General features: G+C 43.1%; 1 protein-coding gene across 2 annotated transcripts in view; it reads left to right on the top strand.

Moving 5' to 3' along the window:
• Positions 1 to 23,326, top strand: part of smox (spermine oxidase) — a 44,982-nt gene extending 21,656 nt beyond the window's left edge. Inside the window, exons 3-7 of one of the 2 annotated variants that reach the window (XM_060841120.1) lie at positions 7,683 to 7,909; positions 10,239 to 10,412; positions 13,430 to 14,138; positions 19,109 to 19,269; positions 22,022 to 23,326. In XM_060841120.1, coding sequence (XP_060697103.1) covers positions 7,683 to 7,909; positions 10,239 to 10,412; positions 13,430 to 14,138; positions 19,109 to 19,269; positions 22,022 to 22,174 — 1,424 coding nt within the window. In that variant the 3' untranslated portion in view covers positions 22,175 to 23,326. The remainder of the gene's footprint in view (positions 1 to 7,682; positions 7,910 to 10,238; positions 10,413 to 13,429; positions 14,139 to 19,108; positions 19,270 to 22,021) is intronic. The other variant, XM_060841206.1, reaches the window with a different exon arrangement.
• The last annotated feature ends 1,426 nt before the right edge of the window (positions 23,327 to 24,752 follow it).

Genomic DNA, 24,752 nt, shown 5'->3' with positions numbered 1-24,752 from the left:
CACAAACAGCAATGAAATAATAATATGTTTTTAAAATTGTCTTCAGCCAGGACACTGAGGATGGACCCTTGCTTTGTCTCTGGCAAAATGATAAAAAGGTCATGAAAACACGAAAGGCCTTGGTTTAACATCACATCTGAAAGTCTGCCCAGTTTAATTTAGATAAGTGCTGCATTTCAGAAAGGCAAATCAGGGCAGGACTTAGTGGTAAGGTCCAAGGGAGTGTTGCTGAACAAGGAGACTTTGGAGTGCAGGTTCATAGCTCCTAAATAGGTAGAGAGGGTAATGAAGAAGAGGTTTGGCATGCTTGCCTTCATGATCAGTGCATTGCTTATAGGAGTTGCGAAGTAGTGTTGTGGTTGTTCAGGACATTGGTTAAGTCACTTTTGGAATACTGCATGCAATTCTGGTCTCCCTGTTTTTAAAAAAAAAAAGATGTTGTGAAATGTGAAAGGGTTCAGAAGAGATTGACAAGGATATTGCCGGGGTTGGAGGGTTTGAGTTATAGGGAGAGGCTGAATAGGCTGGGGCTATTTTCCCTGGAGTGTCAGAAGCTGAGGGAAGACGTTATAAGGGTTTATAAAACCGTGAGAGGCTTGGATAGGGTGAATAGACAAAGTCTTTTTCTCAGGGTAGGCGAGTCCAAAACAAGGAAGCTTAGTTTTAAGGTGAGAGGGGAAAGATTTTTAAAGAGACCTAAGAGGCAATGTTTTCATACAGAGGGTGTTACGTGTGTGGAATGAGATGCCAGAGGAGGTGGTGGAGGCTGGTACAATTGCAACATTTGAAAGGGATTTGGACGGGTAGATGAATAGGAAGGGTTAATTGGGATATGGGCCAAGTGCTGGCAAATGAGACTAGATTAATTTAGGATATCTGCTTGGCATAGAAAAGTTGGACTGAGATGTCTGTTTCCATAATGTACATCTCTATGACTCCAACAGACCAGGATCCCCTCAGTACTGCACTGAAATATTAGTGTGAATGATATACTGTTGTCTTTAGTGTGAAGCTTGAACCCAAACCTGCTGATTCACTGGTGCGAGAGTTACCCACAGCTAGACTTAATGAAGCTGAAGCTGTTTGAAAGCTCGCTTTAAAAGTCAGAGTTAACAACCGTTCCAAACAAATTAACAACTTACATTTGGTTGAAGAATTCCTTACTGCCGATCAGTCTCATTCTCCCAAAATATCAATCTTACCATCATTGCAACAATTGCGCAAGATTAATAGAGTCATAGAGCCATAGAGATGTACAGCATGGAAACAGACCCTTCGGTCAAACCCGTCCATGCGAACGAGATATCCCAACCCAATCTAGTCCCACCTGCCAGCACCCGGCCCATATTCCTCCAAACCCTTCCTATTCAGATACGCATCCAAATGGCTTTTAAATTGTACCAGCTTCCACCACTTCCTCTGGCAGCTCATTCCATACACATACCACCTCTACATGAAAAAGTTGCCCCTTAGGTCTCTTTTATATCTTTCCCCTCTCACCCTAAACCTATGCCCTCTAGTTCTGGACTCCCCCACCCCAGGGAAAATACTTTGTCTATTTATGCTATCCATGACCCTCATGATTTTGTAAACCTCTATAAAGTCACCTCTCAGCCTCTGATACTCCAGGGAAAACAGCCCCAGCCTGTTCAGCCTCTTCCTGTAGCTCAAATTCTCCAACCCTGGCAATATCCTTGTTACTCGTTTTCTGAACCCTTTCAAGTTTTAGAACATTTTTCCGATAGGAAGGAGACCAGAATTGCACACAATGTTCCAACAGTGGCCTTGCCAATGTCCTGTACAGTAAGTACATGACCTCCCAACTCCTGTACTCAATACTCTGACCAATAAAGGAAAGCATACCAAACGCCTTCTTCACTATCCTATCTACCAATTTTGACTCTGCTTTCAAGGAGCCATGAATCCGCACTCCAAGGTCTCTTTGTTCAGCAATGCTCCGTAGAAACTTACTATTAAATGTATAAGTCCTGCTAAGATTTGCTCTCCCAAAGTGCAGCACCTCGCATTTATATAAACTAAACTCCATCTGCCACTTCTCAGCCCATTGACCCATCTGATCAAGATCCAGTTGTAATCTGAGATAAGCTTCATCACTGTCCGCAACGCCTCCAATTTTGTCATCTGCAAGCTTACTAACTGTACCTCTTATGTTCATATCCAAATCATTTAGTAAATGACAAAAAGTAGAGGGCCCAGCACCGATCCTTGTGGCAATCCACTGGTCACAGGCCTCCAGTCTGAAAAACAACCCTCCACCACCACCCTCTGTCTTCTACCTTTGAGCCAGTTCTATATCCAAATGGCGAGTTCTCCCTGTATACCATGAGATCTAACCTTGCTAATCAGTCTCCCATGGGGAACCTTTTCAAACATCTGATGGAGGTCCATATAGATCATGTCCTCCACTCTGCCCTCATCAATCCTTTTTTACTTATTCAAAAACTCAATCAAGTTTGTGAGACATGATTTCCCATGCACAAAGGCATGTTGACTGTTCCAAATCAGTCCTTGCCTTTCCAAATACATGGACACCCTGTTCCTCAGGATTCCCTCCAACAACTTGCCCACCACCAACGTCGGGCTCACTGGTCTATAATTCCACGACCTGTCCTTACCATCCTTCTTATACAGTGGCACCACGATAGCCAACCTTCAGTCTCGGGCATCTCACCTGTGACTATCGATAATACAAATTTCTCAGCAAGAGGCCCAGCAATCACTTCTCTAGCTTCCCACAGAGTTCTCGGGTACATCTGATCAGGTCTTGGGGATTTATCCACTTGTCCTATTTTAGGACATCCAGCACTTTGTCCTCTGTAATCTGGACATTTTCCAAGATGTTGCCATCTATTTCCCTACATTCTCTATCTTCCATATGCTTTTCTACATTAAATACTGATGCAAAATACTCATTTAGTATCTCCCTCATCTTCTTCGGCTCGAGACAAAGGCCATCTTGATATTCTCTCCCTAGTTAACCTTTTGTCCTTAATTTATTTGTAAAAACCTTTGGATTCTTCTTAATCCTGTTTGGCAAAGCTATCTCATTTCCCCTTATTGCCCTCCTGATTTCCCTCCTAAGTATACTCCTAATGCCTTTCTACTCTCCTCAGGATTTATTCAGTCTATCCCTGACATATGCTTCCTTCTTTTTCTTAACCAAACCCTTAATTTAGAGTCATAGAGACATACAGCATGGAAACAGACCCTTCGGTCCATGATGACCAGATATCCCAACCCAATCTAGTCCCACCTGCCAGCACACGGCCCATATCCTTCCAAACTCTTCCTATTCATATATCCATCCAAATGCCACTTAAATGTTGCAATTGTACCAGCCTCCACCACTTCCTCTGGCAGCTCATTCCATACACGTATCACCCACTGTGCCCCTTAGGTCTCTTTTATGTGGCCTAACCAATGTCCTGTACAGCTGCAACATGACCTCCCGACTCCTGTACTCAATACTCTGACCAATAAAAGAAGACATACCAAACACCTTCTTCAGTATCCTATCTACCTGCGACACAACTTTCAAGGAGCTATGAACCTGCACTCCAAGGTCTCTTTGTTCAGCAACACTCCCTAGGACCTTACCATTAAGTGTATAAGTCCTGCTAAGATTTGCTTTCCCAAAATGCAGCACCTCACATTTATCTGAATTAAACTCCATCTGCCACTTCTCAGCCCATTGGCCCATCTGGTCCAGATCCTGTTGTAATCTGAGGTAACCCTCTTTGCTGTCCACTACACCTCCAATTTTGGTGTCATCTGCAAACTTAATAACTGTACCTATTATGCTCGCATCCAAATCATTTATGTAAATGACAAAAAGTAGAGGACCCAGCACCGATCCTTGTGGCACTCCACTGGTCACAGGTCTCCAATCTCCAACCCTCCACCACCACCCTCTGTCTTCTATCTTTGAGCCAGTTCTGTATCCAAATGGCTAATTCTCCCTGTATTCCATGAGATCTAACCTTGCTAGTCAGTCTTCCATGGGGAACCTTGTCGAACATCTTGCTGAAGTCCCTATGGATCACATTTACTGCTCTACCCTCATCAATTTGCTTTGTTACTTCTTCAAAAAACTTAGTCAAGTTTGTGAGACATGATTTCTCACGCACAAAGCCATGTTGGCCATCTTTAATCAGTCCTTGCCTTTCCAAATACATGTACATCCTATCCAATCTTCTGGAACCTCACCTGTGACTATCGATGATACAAATATCTCAGCAAGAGGCCCAGCAATCACTTCTCCAGCTTCCCACAGAGTTCTCGGGTACACCTGATCAGGTCCTGGGGATTTATCCATCTTTATCCATTTCAAGACATCCAGCACTCCCTCCTCTACAATCTGGACATTTTGCAACTTGTCACCATCTATTTCCCCACAGTCTATATCTTCCGTATCCTTTTCCACAGTAAATACTGATGCAAAATACTCGTTTAGTATCTCCTCCATTTTCTGTGGCTCCACACAAAGATTGCCTTGCTGATCTTTGAGGGGCCCTATTCTCTTCCTAGTTACCCTTTTGACCTTAATGTATTTGTAAATACCCTTTGGATTCTCCTTAAATCTATTTGCCAAAGCTATCTCAAGTCCCCTTTTTGCCCTCCTGATTTTTCACTCAAGCATACTCTTCTAAGGATTCACTCGATCTATCCTGTCTATACCTTACATATGCTTCCTTCTTTTTTTAAACAAACCCTCCAATTTCTTTAGTCATCCAGCATTCCCTATAACTACCAGCCTTTCCTTTCACCCTGACAGGATTCTCCTGCTCCTTGGATGCTGCCTGACCTGCCCTGACTGCCTGACCCGCTTCTTTTCTCAATTGTACCAGTCTCAGATTGATCTCTTTCCTCACCATCTCCCTGAGATCGCCCCCCCCCCCGCCGCCCAACCTTAATAGCTAAATCCTCCCGAGCATCTCTAGCAAATCTCCCTGCCAGAATATTAGAACCCTTCCAATCCGTCCTTCTTATACAGGTCACTTCTATCCCAGAAGAGATTCCAATGATCCAAAAATATGAACCCTTCTCCCCTGCACCAGCTCCTCAGCCACTCATTTATCTCCTCTATCCTCGTTTGCCTCCCCTCACTACCTTGCAGCACTGTGAGAACTCCAGATATTACTACTCTTGAGGACTTTTTTTTTAGATTAGATTACTTACAGTGTGGAAACAGGCCCTTCGGCCCAACAAGTCCACACCGACCCGCTGAAGCGCAACCCACCCATACCCCTACATTTACCCCTTGCCTAACACTAGGGGCAATTTATCCTGGCCAATTCACCTGACCTGCACATCTTTGGACTGTGGGAGGAAACCGGAGCACCCGGAGGAAACCCACGCAGACACGGGGAGAACGTGCAAACTCCACACAGTCAGTCGCCTGAGTCAGGAATTGAACCCGGGTCTCTGGCGCTGTGAGGCAGCAGTGCTAACCACTGTGCCACCGTACTTGCACACAGCTTTGACAAAGGGTCAGCTAGACTCGAAACGTCAGCTCCTCTCTCTCCCCAAAGAGACTTCCTTTTTAAATTCCTGCCTAACTTTCTCATCTTTTCCCTTGCTGTGCCATTTGTTCCAATGTGTACAATGACCTCCTGCTGGTCCCTCTCACCGTTGAGAACATTCTGCACCATCCCTGAGACATCCTTGATCTTGGCACCAGGGAGGCAACAGACTATTCTGATTTTTCGCTGCTGGCCACTGAAATGTCTGTCTGTGCCTCGGACACGAGAGTCCCCGAACACAATTGATCTCTTGGAACCTGACGTACTCCTCATTGCACTAGAGCCAGTCTCAATACCAGAAACTTGGCTGTTGCGACATTCCCCTGAGAATCCATCACCCTCTGCCCCCCCACGTTTTCTTTTTTGAAATGGAGATAGCCACAGAAGGCTCTTGCACTGACTGCCTACCTCTGTTAGCTTTCCTGTATTGCAACTTTTCCCCCTTCCTATAATTACCTTCCATCACATCTCCTTGCTCTTGTAAATTCCCCATTGCCTCTAATTGTCTCTCCAACCGATCCATTTGATCTGATAGGATTCACAACCAATGGTAGTTATTGCAGATATAATCCTCAGTAACACATAGACTCTCCCTAAGCTCCCATACCCAACAAGAAGAGCATATCACTCTACTAAAGGCCATTTTCGCTTCTTTCAATCTACAGACCCAGAATATAGCACTGTCTTATTCCTCTATAAAATGCTGCTCCAGGCTAACTTAATACTTATGGCTGATATTTTTAAGTTTAATTCAGGGACATATCTCAATAAAACATATAATCAACAAAGAATCCACTCTACTCACTACTGCAGACTTACTGTAGGGCCACACTTAAAAATCTTCACTTATCCCCGTTTCTGTGCTGTGACCTCTCCCAATCAGGTTCCTCCTAGATTAGTTGTGAATTTCACTGTTTGTTCATTTTCCCAGATGTACTCCAATGTCCAGCGATACATGAATTCAAACAGCAAAGGCAGTAACTGTGCAGGTTCACTGTGGTGTCAGTTCACTGTGTGGGTTTCTCTCTCTCTCTCTCTCTCTATCTTGCGCTGACCTGACCATGCGCTGCCTTTGTCTGTTCCTCTGTCTTTTAAAAGTGCTGATGTTTTGTCCTTTTTTTTTCTCCAAAGTTCTAAGACAATCCAAGACAATGCAACAGCATATATTGTTGAAAAAAAATACCAACAGTTTTGCTTGAATCAGGAGAGCAATTCTCTTTGTATGATGAATCCTCACAGAATGATAAATATGTGGGATGTTCCTGTTGGGCCTCACACAGAATGATCATTTGGCAGTCGCAGTGTTTTACATTAGTGCTGTGTCCTCTTCCATATGCATAGACTAGAAGACCACAAGGATTGGTAATTCTGTTCAGTGAGATCATGGCTGAATAGCAATAGTTCAGGACTCACCACCACTTTCCCCGGGTGGGTAGGGATAGACAACAAATATTGACATCGTCAATGGTGCTCACATCTTACAAATGAATAGAAAAATGTTACGTTTCCACATAACATCCTTTTCAAATTACTCACTAAGGGAGACTGATTTTTCTTCTGTTCTCCAACAAGAATGCTTGTTTATTTTATACAAAAACAGAAATTACGGCATCAACTTAGCAGGACTGGCAGCAGTTGTGGAGAGAAAGCAGTTCTGTTCTGAAGAATGGTCCCTGACCCAAATGTTAATTCTGCTTTCTCTCCACAGATCCTGCCGGACCTCATGAGTTTCTCCAGCGATGCTGATTTTTGTTTCAGCTTTCCAGCATCTGCAGTTCTTTTATTTTTATTTTAATTTGTATTTTGTATGTGACCACAGTACAAACTTTACAAGCATTGCAGACCCCAAGTAGGCCATTTGGCCCATCATGTCTGCAAAAGCTCTCTGAAAGAGCCCTTTACCTGGTGCCAACATTCTGCCTTTTCCCCAGAATTCTGCACAATGTTCTCTTCTAGGTAGTGGTCTGATGCCCTATTGAAAGCCTCGATTGACCCTGCCTCCATCTCACTCTCCGGCAATGCATTCCTGATACTAAATGCTTACTGCTTATAACAGATTTTCCTCTGCTTCTGTTGCCACATGTTTCATTTTATAAAAAATAAAATGATATCTGTATATATACAATATTCTTTGCTCAGGCTGTGCTACATTTGACCTTGGGGCAACTTGGATTCACGGTGCTCATGGGAACCCGATTTATCAGCTAGCAGAAGACCATGGTCTCCTTGAAGAAACTACAGATCGGGAGCGAAGCATTGGCCGCATCAGTCTCTACTCTCGGAATGGAGTGGCACACTACTGCACCAGCAGTGGGCAGAGAATACCTAAGGATGTCGTTGAGGAATTCAGCGATGTATACAACGAGGTGGGACTATATCTTTCATAAATATCCTGTGCACAACTCTATGCATTTCTTCTGGATTTCAAGCTATGGGGTTTATCATTTGAAGGCTGAACATTTCCAATCAATTTTGTTGCTATGCTTTAGAAGGGGTGATTCTGCATTCCAGAACACTCTCAGTAGAGGGGTTAAAGTTGCCAAAGCCCTACTGGAGCATCAGGAGGAGTGCAGTCTGGTAGGATGGGAATGCTCGGTGTCTTTTACCGCATGCCAGGGACTTCCTGAGAGGCCCGTCCTTCCAATTGCCTCTTCCGATTTGCATTTTGAAAAGCAGAATCGCCTTGCAACTTGATTGGAGCCGTCAATGTTGAAAAATGTTGAAATGTGGATCATATCATACTTGAGATTATATTGGCCCACTAATGTCCTTGAGGACATGTAAGAACAGTCTGTCACTATGCAATTGGCCTATGGCATCTCGGAATGAGTACAGTTATTACTTTACAATGTTGACCAATCTGTTGAGAACAAGACAATGGTGAGTAAGAAGATCCATATATATTGCTGCGGCTGTAGTCAGCTGATTCTGTGTGATCGACCAGTTCAGCCCCGCCCTGCCTTCTCAATCGCACTTTCTGGCAAACTCAGGAAAAGTAACACCTGTCTCTTAACTTCTCCAATCTCACCATCTACACTACTTCCACAATTGAAATGTGTATGTTCTCAGTTGATGGTCATTCTGGACAAGTCAGATCCCAGTGTGAACTGGTTTAATAGACTATATTTTATGTTGGCCAGTTACTGAACACCTTTGCAAGAGCCTGGCAGTGTATTTTTTAACAAAAGAACATCAGAGTTTATCACTTAAAAGAAGTACATGAACTATGTTCCACTTTGCAAGAATGAATTGAATTGATCTTACTTTCAATATCAGAAATATCAAAATAAAGATTCAACCCTTTTATCCTCAACAACAATCTTACAGACGCTCACATCTCAATGATGGGTCATCCTGCCTGCAGTTCCTCGTTGAGTTGGAATGACAGTAATTGGTTGCTGGAGCTTTCTTCACACTGACTTTGAGGAAAAAAAAACATTTTGTCAAAGTTTTTAAGCTTGCACTCATCAGCACAATAGGATAAAAAGCTTCAATAAAATGTGTCTTTTCCAGCAATGCTGAAGTTCTGCATAATTAAATGACAACTTGTAACTTCTAAACACTTTCAGAGTAAGCAAATTAACTTTTCATGGAGTCAGCTTGTAACAGTTTTCTGTCTCTTGTTTTCTCTTCAGCGACTCGGGACTTTTTCCCCAGCTCTGAAGTTTTGAAGACTGCTGAAGTTGCATTGCTGCTAAAGACCCTGTCTCTTTCTGAATGACCTACTTCTCTCTGAAAGATACCTGAGTGCTACCTTTCTAACTGAACTTGTTCCTGTTCTTAGTTTCCTGCATTACTGGATGCCCCATTGTCTTCTGCTTTTCTCTCTCTTCTACTCCTGTTACTAATGCAGTCCTCAAGGGCTTTAAAGACCTAATCTAAATGCAAATAACAAAGGTTCAAAACACTCTGCGCTACTTGCAGAACTCAAAAATGAAATGAAAACTATTTCCTTCATTCCTTAACACACACAATGTAGAAATGCCAATTAAATAATATCATGAACTTGTATTGTACATGTCCATCTTTCAAGTTGGTATCTTGTATTTGATATCTGTTCATGTTATAGTCAACTCCATTTTGGACGATTGCTTTATGCAGCATTTCTGTTCAGAATTGAGGCAGCTCCCCAAGCTTCCTAGAGCCTATTGTTTTAATTATATAGCATGCTCCTTCTTTCTGTCCATGGCCTGCTACATTGTTCCAATGAATCTTCAATGCAAACTCAAGGGACGCCATCACATCCTCCATCATATGCCATTTGTGTTTTTTGTTCTACATCAGTTGGCTTTTTTTTTTAACCTTTATCTCTTCCTGTTGTCTTCAAAAGGCTGCTTTATTATTGACTGCACTTCATCTGTACATCACCTTTGTTTCTTTACTATACCCATTACCAATCTCTTGGGCTGGGCCATTATAAAATATTTTGTTAGGGAATCGCCCAATTGCAGATTTTTTCACTTTGTTCTTCCTACCCCTTCCCCCTTTGGCTCCAAAACTCTTCCATTGTACTCTTCCTTGTGTTCTAGTGAAAAATCATTGGCCTGAGATGTTTAACTCTGTTTCTCTCCAAAGATGCTGCCCAACCCAATGTTGGCCCTTTCTCATTTTTATTACACTTATGCAAGATGCTATTTTCCTTCACCAGGTTACTGTTGATATAGGTTTTTGACCTTGACTAATATCGTTTGGTAGGTCTACAACCTGACTCAGGAATTCTTCCAACGGGGAAGGCCAGTTGGTGAAGAAAGCCAAAACAGCGTTGGTGTTTTCACGAGGAGTGGGGTGCGTAAGCGCCTCAAAGCTGATACCGAGGACACAGGTATCACCAAGGAGCTGAAGCTGGCGATGCTTCAGCAATTCTTGAAGGTAGGGGTTGTTTTTGGAAGCACATAGTAGAGCACAAAACATGCAATGAGGCCATTTAGTCCATCACGCCTGAGCTGGGACATTTGAAGGAAACCATGATGTGGAGGTGCTGGTGTTGGACTGGGGTGGACAAAGTCAGAAGTCGCACAACATCAGGTTGTAGTCCAACAGGTTTATTTGAAATCACAAGTTTTTGGAGCACCACTCATTCATCAGGTGGAACACTTCACCTGACAAAGGAGCAGCACTCAAAGCCTGTAATTTCAAATAAACCTGTTGGATGATAACCTGGTGTTGTGTGACTTCTGACGTTCGGAGGAGTCATATTCCATTTTTTTTCCTCCATAGCCCTGGCAAATTTCCCTTCTGGGGAGAGGGGGAGGGGGAGAGGGGGAGAGGGAGGGGGAGAGAGGGAGGGGGAGAGGGAGGGAGGGAGAGAGGGAGAGGGAGAGGTCCAATCACCTTTCAAAGGTCACACTTGCAACTGCTTCCATCACGTTTTATGGCAATGCAGACTTACCCACACAATTCTCTTGCTCTGTCCCCTGGCTTTTTTATTCCAGTTACTTTAAAGTTCTGTTCTCAAGTTGTTGGCCCTTCTGCTAGTGAAAACAGTCTTCTTTTTCCCCCAGTTAACTTTATCAAGCTCCCCATGGTGTGTGGGCACTTCTGTCAAGTCTCCCTTTAACCTTCCCTGCTCTCGAGTAGCAATACTGACTTCCCAAACTGAATCTAATAAACTTCAGGGATGAGGGATGATCGTGGCATGGAAATGAGCTCATCCACTTTATATCAAGGATAGCTGATCTTTCAACTGAACAAATAGGATGGCGCAAATGCTCTTGTGGGAAAATTGCCTTGGCTGCATTTGAAGTCTAACTGCGAAAATAAATTAACTTTTGCCTGCGTGTGGCATTAAATTTTTTTTAAACATCAAGGCAGGTTGAAGACAAAATATACTTTGAAAGCAATTAGACCATTTTAGTAAACATTGAGAACCAAAATACATTTCTAAGATTTTCTTATTATCTTTACAAGCTGAAGATTTGTGTAACTAACTGCACTTATACAATCTCCCTTACCTGTCCTCCAGGGAATATGTTACACAGCATACCGTATCACGTTATATTTCGATGGAATGCCTTAAGATAAATTAATCCCAGGACTTTGTGAAATTCTCCAGCTGTCTCCTGTCCATGCTAGCAGCTGTTCACTGAAGCTTTTATATCAAGAGGGAGGAGGTGAATGGCAGATCTCTTCCTGTTCCCTTCATAAACAGGCCATTTGGCCTCACCAGGATATCCCATTAGAAGCAGGAAGAGGTGTAGGCTGTTTCTACACCTACAGAAACAGGCCCCTCAAGCCTTCTCCACCACTCAATAGCCTCGTGGCCAATGTGACATTCCTCATACCCACCTTGGTGCCTTTTCCCTGTTACCCTTGATTGCCTACAGGCCTTATCTTGTGTACTTACCTCTTACCAAAGCTCTTTATTTGACTCCCCTTTAAACACTGCTGTAATCTAATTTTCAAGGTTAACATGGTCTCTGCTTCAATTGCTAACTATGATAATGCATATCATGGTCACACAGTGCTCAGTGTTACAGAAATAAATCTCCTGCTCTCCGTTCTAAACCTCTTGCATATAATATCTCTATATCCTTCCTCTGCCATTTCAACCATGGGACACTATCTGCTTGCATTTACTCTGTCATCCCTTTGCCATCAACCTGCCAATGTGGGTCATCGCAAGAAGATCAAAAACCATTGCTATTGTTGGAAAAGCCCATCTGGTTCACTAATGCCAATTAGGGAAAGAGATCTGACATCCTTACCTGGTCTGGCTGAATCCAGACCCACAGCGATATGGTTGACTCCTAACTGCCCTCTGGGCAATTAGGGATGGGCAGTAACTGCTGGCTTAGACAGTGATGGCCACATTTCAAGAATGACTGAAAATTAAAAACAGCTTGAAATAATGACAATGTGGAGAAAATTGTCTTCCAAAGGCTAAAATAATTCCCTGCTCGAAAGCTGACCTGGGAAGTGGGATTGATGTGTTATGGGGAGAGGTTTGGGCAGAGATGATGAAAAAGTCAGTTGGATTCCATTAGCATATTGGGGAAGGTGAAAACCATGGGGATGCAGAAGGGAGGTGGGGAGGTGAGTCAGGGTAGGTGATGAAAGATGGAGGAAGGCAGTCAAGCTGAATACTTGGGGGTTGTGTTTTGGGGTTAAAGTATTTTGATGCAGAACAGATCTGACATTGAATGGGGAGAAGTCTAGAGTCATGGAGACATACAGCACAGAGCAGACCCTTCAGTTCAATTCGTCTGCATCCACCAGATATCCTAAATTAATCTATTCCCATTTGCTGATGTTTGGCTCATATCCCTCTAAACCTTTCCTATTCATATATCCATCCAGATGCCTTTTAAATGTTGTAATTGTACCAGCCTCCAACACTTCCTCTGGCAGTGCATTCCATACACTCACTACCATCTGTTTGCAAAAGTTGTCCGTTTGGTCCCTTTAAATCTTTCCCCTCTCACCTTAAACCTATGTCCTCTAGTTTTGAAGTCCCCTACCTTGGAGAAAAGACCATGTCTATTTATCCTATCCATGTCCCTCATGATTTCTATAAGGTCACCCCTCAGCCTCTGACACTCCAGAGAAAATAGCCCAGCTTATTCAGCCTCTCCCTGTAATTTAAACCCTTCAGTCCTGGCAACATCCTTGTTAATCGTTTGGCCTAACCAATGTCCTGTACAGCTGCAACTTGATGCTCCATGCACTGACCAATAAAGGCAACTGTGCCTTCTTCAGCACCCTGTCTCCCTTGACCATGGCAAGGTAGATTTTGCATGGTTTACAAGTCAGGAGTGAGCAGGATGATGATCTTCCACTCTAATGTGGGCTTGAAATCGCAGTAAGATGACTGTGCTTGGGTTTGAGGGAGTACGGGCTGGACTTTTCCCTTTCCCTTGATTTCACTTGTGTCTCGTTTCCATTGGCAGGTTGAAAGCTGTGAGAGCAGTTGCCACAGCATGGATGAAGTATCCCTTAGTGAGTTTGGTGAGTGGACAGAAATCCCTGGAGCCCACCACGTCATTCCGAGCGGCTTCATTAACATAGTGGAGATCCTGGCGCGGGAGATCCCCAAATCAGTGATCCAGCTGAACAAGCCAGTCAAGTACATTCACTGGAACCACTCGGTCAGCAAGGAAATCCAGCTGATCAGCACCTCGTTCCCGAGTCACAACCTGGACAGCCAGGAGGAGGAGGGCTATCAGGTCTACGTGGAGTGTGAAGATTGTGAGCTGATCCCAGCTGATCATGTCATCGTGACCATGTCCCTGGGAGTGCTGAAAAAGTACCATGAAACCATGTTCCACCCCCGCCTCCCTGAAGAGAAGATCTCGGCCATCCAGATGCTGGGCATTAGCACCACGGACAAGATCTTCCTGGAATTCGAGGAGCCGTTCTGGAGTCCCGAGTGCAACAGCATCCAGTTTATTTGGGAGGATGATGCGGAAAACGAGAGCCTCGCTTATCCAGAGGAGCTGTGGTACAAGAAGATCTGCAGTTTTGATGTGCTGTACCCCCCCGAGCGGTACGGGCACGTGCTGAGCGGCTGGATCTGTGGAGAAGAAGCCCTCATCATGGAGAGATACGACGATGAAATGGTGGCGGAAACCTGCACGGAATTACTGCGGAAATTTACAGGTTATTACTGTTCTTTCTCAACCCATTCACAGAGCGTCCGCAATCCCGGGACGTTGCTTAGGATCCTTCGTGTAGAACCTCCACTCTGTCCGAGTTGCTTTACTTCATTCTATTGTTGATGGAGGAATTTTCTTTTTCTTCCCCCCCAAATCTGTGTGCAGCATGGCCGACTCTGAGGTGAAATTAGGCAAAGTCGCCACTCTGTTGTAAATTAACTCTCTGAGTTCAGACAGAACAGGCTCAAGTGACCTACTCCTGTTCCTAGTTTCCTGAGTATGTGGGCCACCTTTGGAAGATTTAGTTTGCATTGATGAACATTGAGCTTGACAAATGGCTTCCTCATCGGACCAGGCCCCCTAGAAGGGCACGGAGCCAAGCGTTGTCCCTGTGGACGGAAACTTCAGCATCGGAAATTTGTTTGATCTCTCACCATATACTTTCTTGGCCGAAAGGGAGTTCTGAATGGGTTCTTCAATAATGACGTGCTTGCCTTTCATTAAAAAAAAACACCATTCATATCATTTAAAGGTGCTTTGCGGAGCCAATAGGATGCGGAAGAACAGGCGGCGAGTTAACGGAGAAGACCCAAAGCGCAGTTGGCGTAATAGGTTTTGAGCCTCTTCCACGTGTTTGTTATTGGGGTAACCCTTTTTACTGCGTTCGTGGGCAAAGTAAGCATCTTGGTCTCTTTGCAGTGTAAATGTAGCTTTTCATCTCCAGTTTCTTCAGAGAGGTTGGTGGGACTTTGAGCTGATCCTGGCCTCCTTTTGCTTTTCAAAATAAGAGTTGAGCTCACATTTGTCTGACCTGCCGGCCTGCGACAAACATCCTGTAATTGTGCCTTGAATGTCGCTCGAGGTTGATCCCAAGGCATCTCCACAAGTTGGGGCTGTAATAAAACAGATCTGTTACTAAAACAGAGAAGACAGGGGCCCCCTTGGAATGTGAAACTCTAGTAATGCACATTGTGCTTTCAATGGGAAAGGGCAGGTTAACATTTTTTGTACATCACTTGACATCCTTCATGTCTCCAGCATTTGGCTGTTTGAGCATTGTAATATTCCATACTATCCCTCCTGAAACAAAGCATTGGTAAAACCTATTCTGAAGAAAGTTATCGTTATGGTTAGAATATGGTATAATTAAGCAGGAAACTTTGTTTTGTAATTGAGCGCCCTTCAGTAAAATTCCTTGGGACTAAATAAAATCTGGCAGGAATTATCCTTGTCACGTGATACTGTGACAAGTTCTTCATTGGATTAAAAGTTCAGAGTTGTGATGGGAGAACTGTGGCTTGATAAATTTCGGTATAGTATTGTGGATTCTGTGGAGGTGTTGTACACTTTGTGTATTCTGTTCTCGATCCACTTTCATCCTACTTTTTTTTGGCTGTGCTGCAAGACTATTTCCACTGATACGTTTTTGAATTTGCTTTTTGTTTCTCGGTGTCGGCTGTTGTGTTCTGTTGTAGTTACTCTTTACAAATATGGACAGTGATCCGCACTTCCCCTGCTCAAGCCATTCAAAGTCACGCTGCGACTGTTGCTAAGCACGTTGCTGCTCTGGGATCTTGTTGAGGGTAACTGTTGAGCTGACCATGAGAAGTTTGCACACGTGCGTCTGGCAGTAATTCTACTCTCGCTGCTGTACCATGTCTGGCGTCCCTTTGACACCTCAAACAACTCGGGGAAAAGAAAATTTCCAACTTATGTCCAACCATCATTGGACCAAGATCAACCACAATCAACTAGGATAGGACCAGGCCATGACTTGTCACCATGGGGCAGTGAACTGAATAGCTGTCAGGTCATTCTATAAGTGTAATTTAAATGGAGTATCCTCCACTTACAGTATTCTCAAACATCAAGCTTTGAGACCTCACTCTCCTCTCGAAGCTCATTTCCATGCATTGGATTTGTGTGGGACACAACATAAACACAACATGTGCCCCTCCTCCCCATCTGCCATAGTCCAACAGGACCATAAGGCTGCTCTGTCATTAAAGAGAGAGAGATGTTGAATGGTAGTTTACCTGAGGATCATCACTCCTCAGGTGAGGGGAGAGGTTGAGAAGGTGGCATCGTCAAGGTAACCTCAGCTGGTGCAGGAATTGAAACCACACTGAGGTTACCTTGCATCGCAAACCAGCCATCCAGCCAACCAACCCCCTCAACACATAGCTTCAGACACACACGCGGGCACATGCACTCGCAAAAAGGCATATCAGAGAAGGATCAATTTGTATCTGTCTAATTTTTCCCAATCTCAGTATATCCCAAAAGACTTCACAGCCAATTAAGTACGTTAGAAGTGTGTTGACTGTAGGTATATGCAAAATGCCCTGGCCACTTTGTGCACACCGATCTGTCCACCACCAGCAATCAGTTAATGGCCAGATAACCCGGTAACTGAGGGACACCAGGGGAAAATGTTGCTGATGCTTTCTGAAGTTGTGGCACGAAATCTTTTTGATCTTTTCAGCAATTGGCAAACAAGACCTGGGTTAATCTCCCACCTGAAATTGAGTGTGCCATCCTGGATTATGTGCCAAGTGGCCAAGTTGAACTCAATTCCATGACCTTCTGAGGCGATGATAATTAGACCTTGTCCTAATCCAAAGCTGACATCTTAAAAGGGCATGAGAAGGCAATAAATGGCTTTCGAGGGTCACATGGCTGTTTGCCTTTGGAGAGCAGCGGTTTGGAGTTGCACTTCTGGATGCCTCTTGCATCAACTGTCGGTCTCTCTGAGCGACTACTGCCTGTTTGCTTGACCTTTCTCCCAAGGTAGAGCTGCTTTGCGTTTCACTGTTTGCTGCACATTGACTTTGCCATCCTGTGCTCCCCTTGAATCATCACCTGTGCTGTTTGAAGCCATTGCTCAGCCTGGCATGTTGTGGTTGCTCGACCTCCTAGAGGAAGCAGGGTACCATGCTTTGAGGATCCTAGCATTGAGCTGACAACGTGGGTAGTAAAAGAGTGGTGTTTGCCTGCCAACGTGAAATGGATGTGCTAATGAATCAGCTGGTGATGGACCAACACTGTGATGCTCGCCTGGTTGCAGTGTTGGAACAAGGTAGGCATCTGACTTGAAATGCTCCTCTGCCCTTTGCAAATGACTAGAGGCTACACCTCTGAAGTATCATCTATGTCTCACAATTCTGCGTCCTTACAAGGGCAAGGCTTCATTTCTTCAAGGGCTCATCTTTCACTACCTGTCTTGCACACTAGCACAAGTAAGCAAGCCCACTTGACCATTGCTGCCTGCTAGCATGCAGGTATTCATAGCTACCTTGTAACAGATGCCCTTTGCTCACTGCTCCACAGCTTACAGGGGAAGACAGCCAGAGTAGAATGGAGCTGATGGCTGTTGTTGCAGGAGGCCAATCCCCGGATCTTCCTTGGCCACTGGAGCTGACCGAACATGGTGTGTGTTTCGCAAGGCCAGTACAGAATTGCCATTACTTTGATTTCTATTGCTATTTTGTTTCCATCTTTGCAGTGCCTCTTGGCTATTTGGAACTGGCCCAGCCCAGCACAGGTTAACACTCAGGACCTCAGCACTGGATCTTGCCTGTTCATTTATCAACCAAGTCACCACCAGAGTCAGGGGAGATGTAGTCAGCTCAGGGGGGTGAGGTATAGTACAAAGGCAAAAGCAGCAGGGGCACTTGCAGCACCTCACCAGCATGGCCATTAGAGGCCATTGCAGCCTCTCACCAGTGAGGTAGCTATGACAATGAAGAGCATTGACACTGTTGGACTGTAGTCTAATCACCTAAATGAGCTGGCTGAAATGACTGATGATATCGGAGCATGGTTGTAAGCAGTATCGCTGCTGGTGCAGGGCTTGTTGAACAGCAGAACAAGAACATAATGACGTGATCTTATTCCCTACATTCTTGACAGGTTGGTTACCTTAACTTGACACTTGCGTGACCACCCCCCTAGTACCTCCGGACCATCATGGGGTAAGGTTCAATGGTTTACTGTTAGTAATGTAGCTTATGAGCTCATACATGAACACACTTGCAGTTTCACTTTTAATCGTGGCCAGTGGGAATTTCCCTCTTTCCCAAGTTACACCCTGAATGTCAATATCAGCAATTGTAATGTAACAGCTCTCCTTTGGACTGGGTAGCCACCTGGTTCATTTCATTATTATATTGACTAAGAGCCAAGATTCCTCCTGAAGCGGTCTTTGGCTTGGAGTCAATTGGTAAAATATGGCAAGAATGAATTGGACACAAATTTTTGCCAAGGTGGTAAAGTTCACTCAAATTTATTAGTGTATAAGCCTCAATATGTAAGGCAGACTAAAGCGTAACTGGCTTCAGCTTAGAATTCTGCAGTCTGTTTCTGCCTAGATTCTGGGTGGAATCCATACGGAAACCCTGGATCCGTTATGTTAAATCTATAACATTCCGAGAAGTTGGATACACGTGTGGTAACATTGGACATTCTCTGAACAGTGGGTCATTCCCAGTTGAAACTGCACTGACAATGGCTTCATATCAATGAAATTTCGTAAATGACTTGTAAAGATACATTGAGTGCCTTTTCGAATGAACTTTTGTTGAATGTTTACATTTAACTGCTTATTTGACATCAAGTTCCTTTTTGTAACTAAATTCGCCATGCACTGCTAGACATATATCTGTTGTTGATGCTTTAACAGCTCAAGAATACCACAGCTAATACAGATTCTGGCAAAGAAAATCTCAAAAGTGCTGTTCAATCACTTATCTATGACATGCACCAAACTGGCAGAAGGTTGATGACTTGAGTCAATTGACATCTTTTTGGCTCCAATGGGTTATAAACTTTATTCATGATACTTACATAACTCTTCCATGACCTGAGGCAGTTGGCGACATGTTACCAACATAATTTCAAAGTGGAGTGTTACTTGACCCTCACCCTAGAGAATCCTGGGAAATGTGCTGAACTCTGTCACAATTGTGTCCACAGGCAACCCACACATTCCGAAACCCCGGAGGATCCTGCGGTCTGGTTGGGGCAGTAACCCTTACATCCACGGGTCTTACTCCTACACCCGTGTCGGGTCGACTGGAGCAGATGTGGAGAAACTCGCAAAGCCCCTGCCTTATCCAAAAAGCACAAAAGTGGCTGTAAGTAGCACATGAGAATTCACAGGGTACAGTGGGTTGGTCTAATATTGATGTGCCAGAGTTATAGTCAATAGGAGCTCCAAACTAGGGAAACAAGAAATTCCATCCAATTAGAGTTTACACACTGCTGCAGATTGGAACAGATTGACTCATAGAAACTCTAGGAAGTGGCTATTCATTTTATTGATATTAATAAATGCAAGTGTAAGTGGCTCTCAATAATGGTGTCTTTGATTATTGTAAAAACCTCTTCTGGCTCAATGAAGTCTTTTAAGAAAGGAAATCTACTTGTTTTCTGGTCTCGCTGACATGTGACTCTGGGCTCACACCAATCGGGCTGACCATTAAACGTGCTCTGAAATGGTTGCCAAGCCACTCAGTTCAAGTGTATCAGATGTTACTCAGTCAGTGACAGCCAAACCCCAGGAGAGACTTAAAAAAAAGGACAAAGCTCAGACCAGATAGCAACTGGGTCAAAGGTTGTCAGGGAAAAGAATGGAATAGGTAATGAGATGCTGAATAGATGGTGGGGCAACCTTACATTTCTGCTGTTAGTCTGCTGAACAGAAAGCTGGGAAATACTGGCCATCTTGGAAAATAATGACTCAGACATGGTATCATGGCACTCTACATTCATTAATATTGGTGAATAAATAAATTCTTCCGATACAATCTGCAAAGTCATTTGACATGGGCACCTGAGAGCTAAATTTATTGCTGTGTTTGACTGCCAATCTTTCTCTGAAAGTATTTCTCACAGAACACTGAAGAAGGCCATTTGGACATCATGTCTTTGCCAGTTCTTTGAAATCTATCCAATTAGTCTCACTACCCCACAGCTCTGCATTTTCATTTAAATTCCAAGTTTATATCGAGTGGTCTTTTGAAAGTTAATGTGGAATTTGCTTCTGTGAACCTTCAAAACCATCCACCTCACTGAGCTGAAATAAAGGCTGTCTCCTTTCCCACTGTATCCTTTCCTGACACATCATCCCTACTTTCCTCAGCCTTCCTCCTGTAGTGGACAGTTTTGAAATCCTATGACTGCCATTGCTCAAAATTCTCTTGCTTGCCTTACCTCAACTATTATTGATCTTTTTGGCATTAATAATCTAATACTGCATTCAAGTTTCTCAATACAACAAAAGCTATTAATTTATTCTCATCTAATCTGTTGTCTCTGGTCCTTTTCTATCCATTTATCCTCATACTTAAGAATGTACCTCACAACCTAAGAACAGATGTGTCCACAGTAATAGCATTGTATAGTTAAAATCTTTCTTATTCAGCATGGGAATGGGTGATGCTGATCAATAGAGAACAAGTACCTATTTACAGAGTTACATTTACCTGTGGAATCCAGCATCATACTTGGAGCCTGAACTTTCAAAGAATTAATTTTTTAAAAATGCAGGTAGCCAGGAGGTGACTTTTATAACTCTAATATGCAACAGTACATTAAAGCGTGAATTAAAGTATAGAATAATGCAGGCTACGGGGTATTCAAGAGGAAATAATGGGAATAATCTTTTACCACTTTACCTGATGATGTAAAATTTGTTGGCGATCGGATCCTAGTACAAGCCCTGGATTTGCTTACTGTCTTTTGTATGTCAGTTGAGTGCAGAATGTGCACTTGTGAAATGTGTTGTGCTGACTGATGAATCTGCCTTTAGTAAGTTTAATCAACACATATAAAGATAAAGCAGCATCCTCTCGAGTTGTCTTCTTTTCACCAAAATCATCATTTTCAGACTTTTGTTCAGGCTCCTGCTGCTTTTGAGTGCCCACAACATTTTTCATAACTTTTGCATCATGAACAGTATGTGTCACTTCAGCTCCCTTGACAGCCCATTCTTCCAGCTCAACAGTGCAAAGTTTGCTGACTGGATAACCCTTCGCCCTTTCCATAATTTCATAGGAGTAAGGCAGTGTTGAAGTCAGGAGTTTGGCAACTTCGGTGGATTCCAAACTGAGTGTCAGTGAGAAGGTCATTGTTGAGTAAGTGTTGATGACGCTACAGTCTGAGAGACTTAAAATGGGTGAAAATGAGGTCTCTTTGACTCAACACTATTTTAAAATGCCCTCACTATGTTTGGGTTTCTCATTCAAGACATTCACGCCCCACCCCTTCCTTTCCCTGCAGAACATTGGATCTGTTGGAAATGGAGGTGGACTTCTGCAGTCAGGACCAGCCTCCCATTTTTAAAGGTCTCTGAATTTAGTCTAGCTCTGTGAAAATCCAGCCCTGAGTTTCTGACTCCCCCTCTGATCCGTCCACTGAAAATTTAAAATCTCTGCTCCCTTATTATTAACCACTCCATGAATTAAAATAGATCCTATCCATCAACCCCATCTTGGCCCCTCTCATTCTTCAATTCAATCTCCCCCTTGCTTTCCTTTCTGCTGAAGGATACCGGTGCCAGTTAAAGCAATGCTTCCTCATGACTAAAGCCCTTCAGTCCTGGCAGCACCTCTGTTACCTGGACAGCGCCAGCAGATTCTTCCTGTAGTGCGCCAGACCAGAATTGTGTGCAGTACTACAGCTGAGCCCTGCCTAGTGTTCTGCACGGTTTTAGCATAATGTTTGTGCTGTTTCTATTCCAAATTGCAATTGAAAATGGAATGTACTTTGTGACTTACATATTGACTTCTCCGGACTTGTGAAATAGTGAAACAATTTTGAGTTTAACAAATGAGAAGTGATTGGAATTTTAACCTATGATTTGTAATGAGTTTTTGCTTCTATTAGCCAATGCAGGTTTTATTTGCTGGGGAGGCCACTCACAGAAAGTACTACTCAACTACACACGGTGCTTTGCTTTCTGGGGAGCGAGAGGCTGCACGTCTCATAGAAATGTATCAAGACCTCTACCAAGGCAAGGGCACAAGGTTTGATAACTAACAAACCACTTACCATCAAGACCTTGTATGGACTGGACGAAAAATGTGTTCAATGTACTATTTCTTAAAATGCAATATTATAATCCTTGTTTAATAAGGGGTTAATAAGGTTTGAATCATTTTAAAATGGATTTATGTATGTACACAATCTGGTAAAGCTTTGACCATGCAAATGTTTACACCCCAGTACTGTTTCAATTTTTAAATTAATGTACTTCTAACCTCATTTTGATTTTTTGTATCATAAGTGCCTTCTTGTGTTGTTCACTGTATAATAAAATGATGGGTGTAATAGAGCAGCAGGGACTGTCAGCAAACTTACCTGTGGAGCTGAATCTGTGAAAAAGGCTCCAGGTTGAAGCTACCTGAAGGTGTTCTGCAAACTGCTGATGTGAGTTTCGCTGTCTCTTGCTACTAGATACAACAGCCACAAAATAAAGCCCCACCTTTTATCAGTGGTTCAAGGATAGTGTGCTTGCTTCTGGTTCGGAAGGTTGAGTTCAAGCTAACAAACACAGTTTTAGAAGCTAACAAACAGCCTAAACTATGTTACTCCTGCGCAGTGCGAAGCAATTTTGAAGGTTTCATCTTTTGGATAAGATGAGTTGCAAACAGCTATGAAAAGTCCTATGGCATGTCATCGAGAAACAGGAAACCAGGGAATTATAGACATATTCAAATTGGCAGATTGTTGCATGTATCTCTCATGGATATATACTGGGGCCATTTAATATATTTTTAAATGACTTGGATGGAAGAGTAGACAGCAGTATATGCAAGTTTGTCGGTGATACCAAGTTAGGAGGTCCAGTAAATAACATACATGGGAGCAGAAAGTTGCAAAATGACAGTAATAGATTAAATGAATGGCTAAAACTGGGGTGGTACATTTTAATCTAGGAAGTGAAGATCTTTCAGCTGGTACTTAAGGAAGATAACTCGTTGTGCTGTCTTGTGAGAAGCTACCTTCTGTGGTGGAGAACAGATTTAAAGTTATGTGTACAAAACCACTAAAAGCTAATGGACAACGACAAAACTGAACTTGAAAAAATAAAAGAATATTTGGCTTTACCCTAAGGAAGTGAATGTTACATGACAGTTATGGCTGAAAATGTGTTGCTGAAAAAGCGCAGCAGGTCAGGCAGCATCCAGGGAACAGGAGATTCAACAGGAATTCCTGAAGAAGGGCTTATGCCTGAAACGTCGAATCTCCTGTTCCCTGGATGCTGCCTGACCTGCTGCGCTTTCTCAGCAACACATTTTCAGCTCTGATCTTCAGCATCTGCAGTCCTCACTTTCTCCACATGACAGTTATATAAAACTAGACACTGTTAAAGGTATAGCATTAAAACTCAGAGTACCTCACTTAGCAAGTCTTAGTGGGGTTGAGGTGTTACACTTCACTGTAAAAGTACAAGTTTGGAGAGAGTATTGCAGCCTAGACTTGTATTCCTTCCAGTATAAAAGTTTAAGGGCTGATCTAATGGAGTTCTTTCATGTGATTAATGGACTGGATAAAAAAAAGTGGTGTCCTCTGATTGTGGAGTCCAGAACCAAGGACAAAATCTTAAAGCAGAGCTAGACTTCTCAAGGCCTGCCAGGAAGGCCTTCTTCACATTAAAGTCATGAAGATCTAGAACTGAGTCCTTTAAAGAGCTGTTGAGTTTAAGCCAATTGAAAATTGATTTGAAATTGATTAAGATTTTTATTAGGTAGAACTATAAAGGAATAGGAAATCAAGATAACGTTACAGATTAGTCAATGATACCACGAAAAAACAATGCAATATCTATAAGGTGTGCTGGGATGTCCTGAAGTCATGAAAGAGAATCTACAAATGCCAATTCTTTGTCTCCATGAACCACTACTATTCTGTAACCTTTAAATATAAATATAGGGGAAGAGGGCGATTAATTGATGCATATCAACAGCACAAACTGGGCTGGCAGTGTATTTCAACGTGTTAATTTACTTCTCCATTGTATTTAGCCTGGAGCCAGCTGCCAAATCACTGTCACCATGTTTTGTGCCTTGGAGAGCTCAGTTCCACCCCTTGCATTGTGTTGGACGAGGCTGTGGGAAGCTGTGTAGTCTATCAATGAATATCAGGGCAGAGGCACAATTACATGTGTTCTCTTGCATTTTGCATTTTTCTTCCTGCAGATTGCCCCAACTCATGAAATCATTGGCTGTTTTTCACAGACATAAGCACATGGTAAATATGGTTATGTATATACATCTTGCATATGGCTGGCAGTCCCTCTATCATTCTAACTGTTGAAATAAACATTGATGTAATGTGGAAAGAAATAGACGGTGGCACGATCAATACCTTAAAACTTGTATTTTAAGTTAGTTCAATGACTGACCACAATCCAGTGTTACCGTGACCTGCTGGTCTACTTTTAATTTGACAATGTCATACTTTGCCGAATTACTACGGTTTTGTTGCCATGTGTTTATGTTGCAATTATATTTTTCTTTTATATGGAGAGAATATGGTAAACAAATGTGCTTAAAGATTGCTTAAAGATGTCGATCAGTCCTGGAATTGGGCAGGCCAGTGGCAAATGGAATTG

The sequence above is a fragment of the Hemiscyllium ocellatum genome, chromosome 1 (genome assembly GCF_020745735.1).
Source record: "Hemiscyllium ocellatum isolate sHemOce1 chromosome 1, sHemOce1.pat.X.cur, whole genome shotgun sequence".
NCBI classification, from domain to species: domain Eukaryota; kingdom Metazoa; phylum Chordata; class Chondrichthyes; order Orectolobiformes; family Hemiscylliidae; genus Hemiscyllium; species Hemiscyllium ocellatum.
Note: the sequence above shows the minus strand (reverse complement) of the source record. Positions and strands in the feature narration are given on the sequence as shown.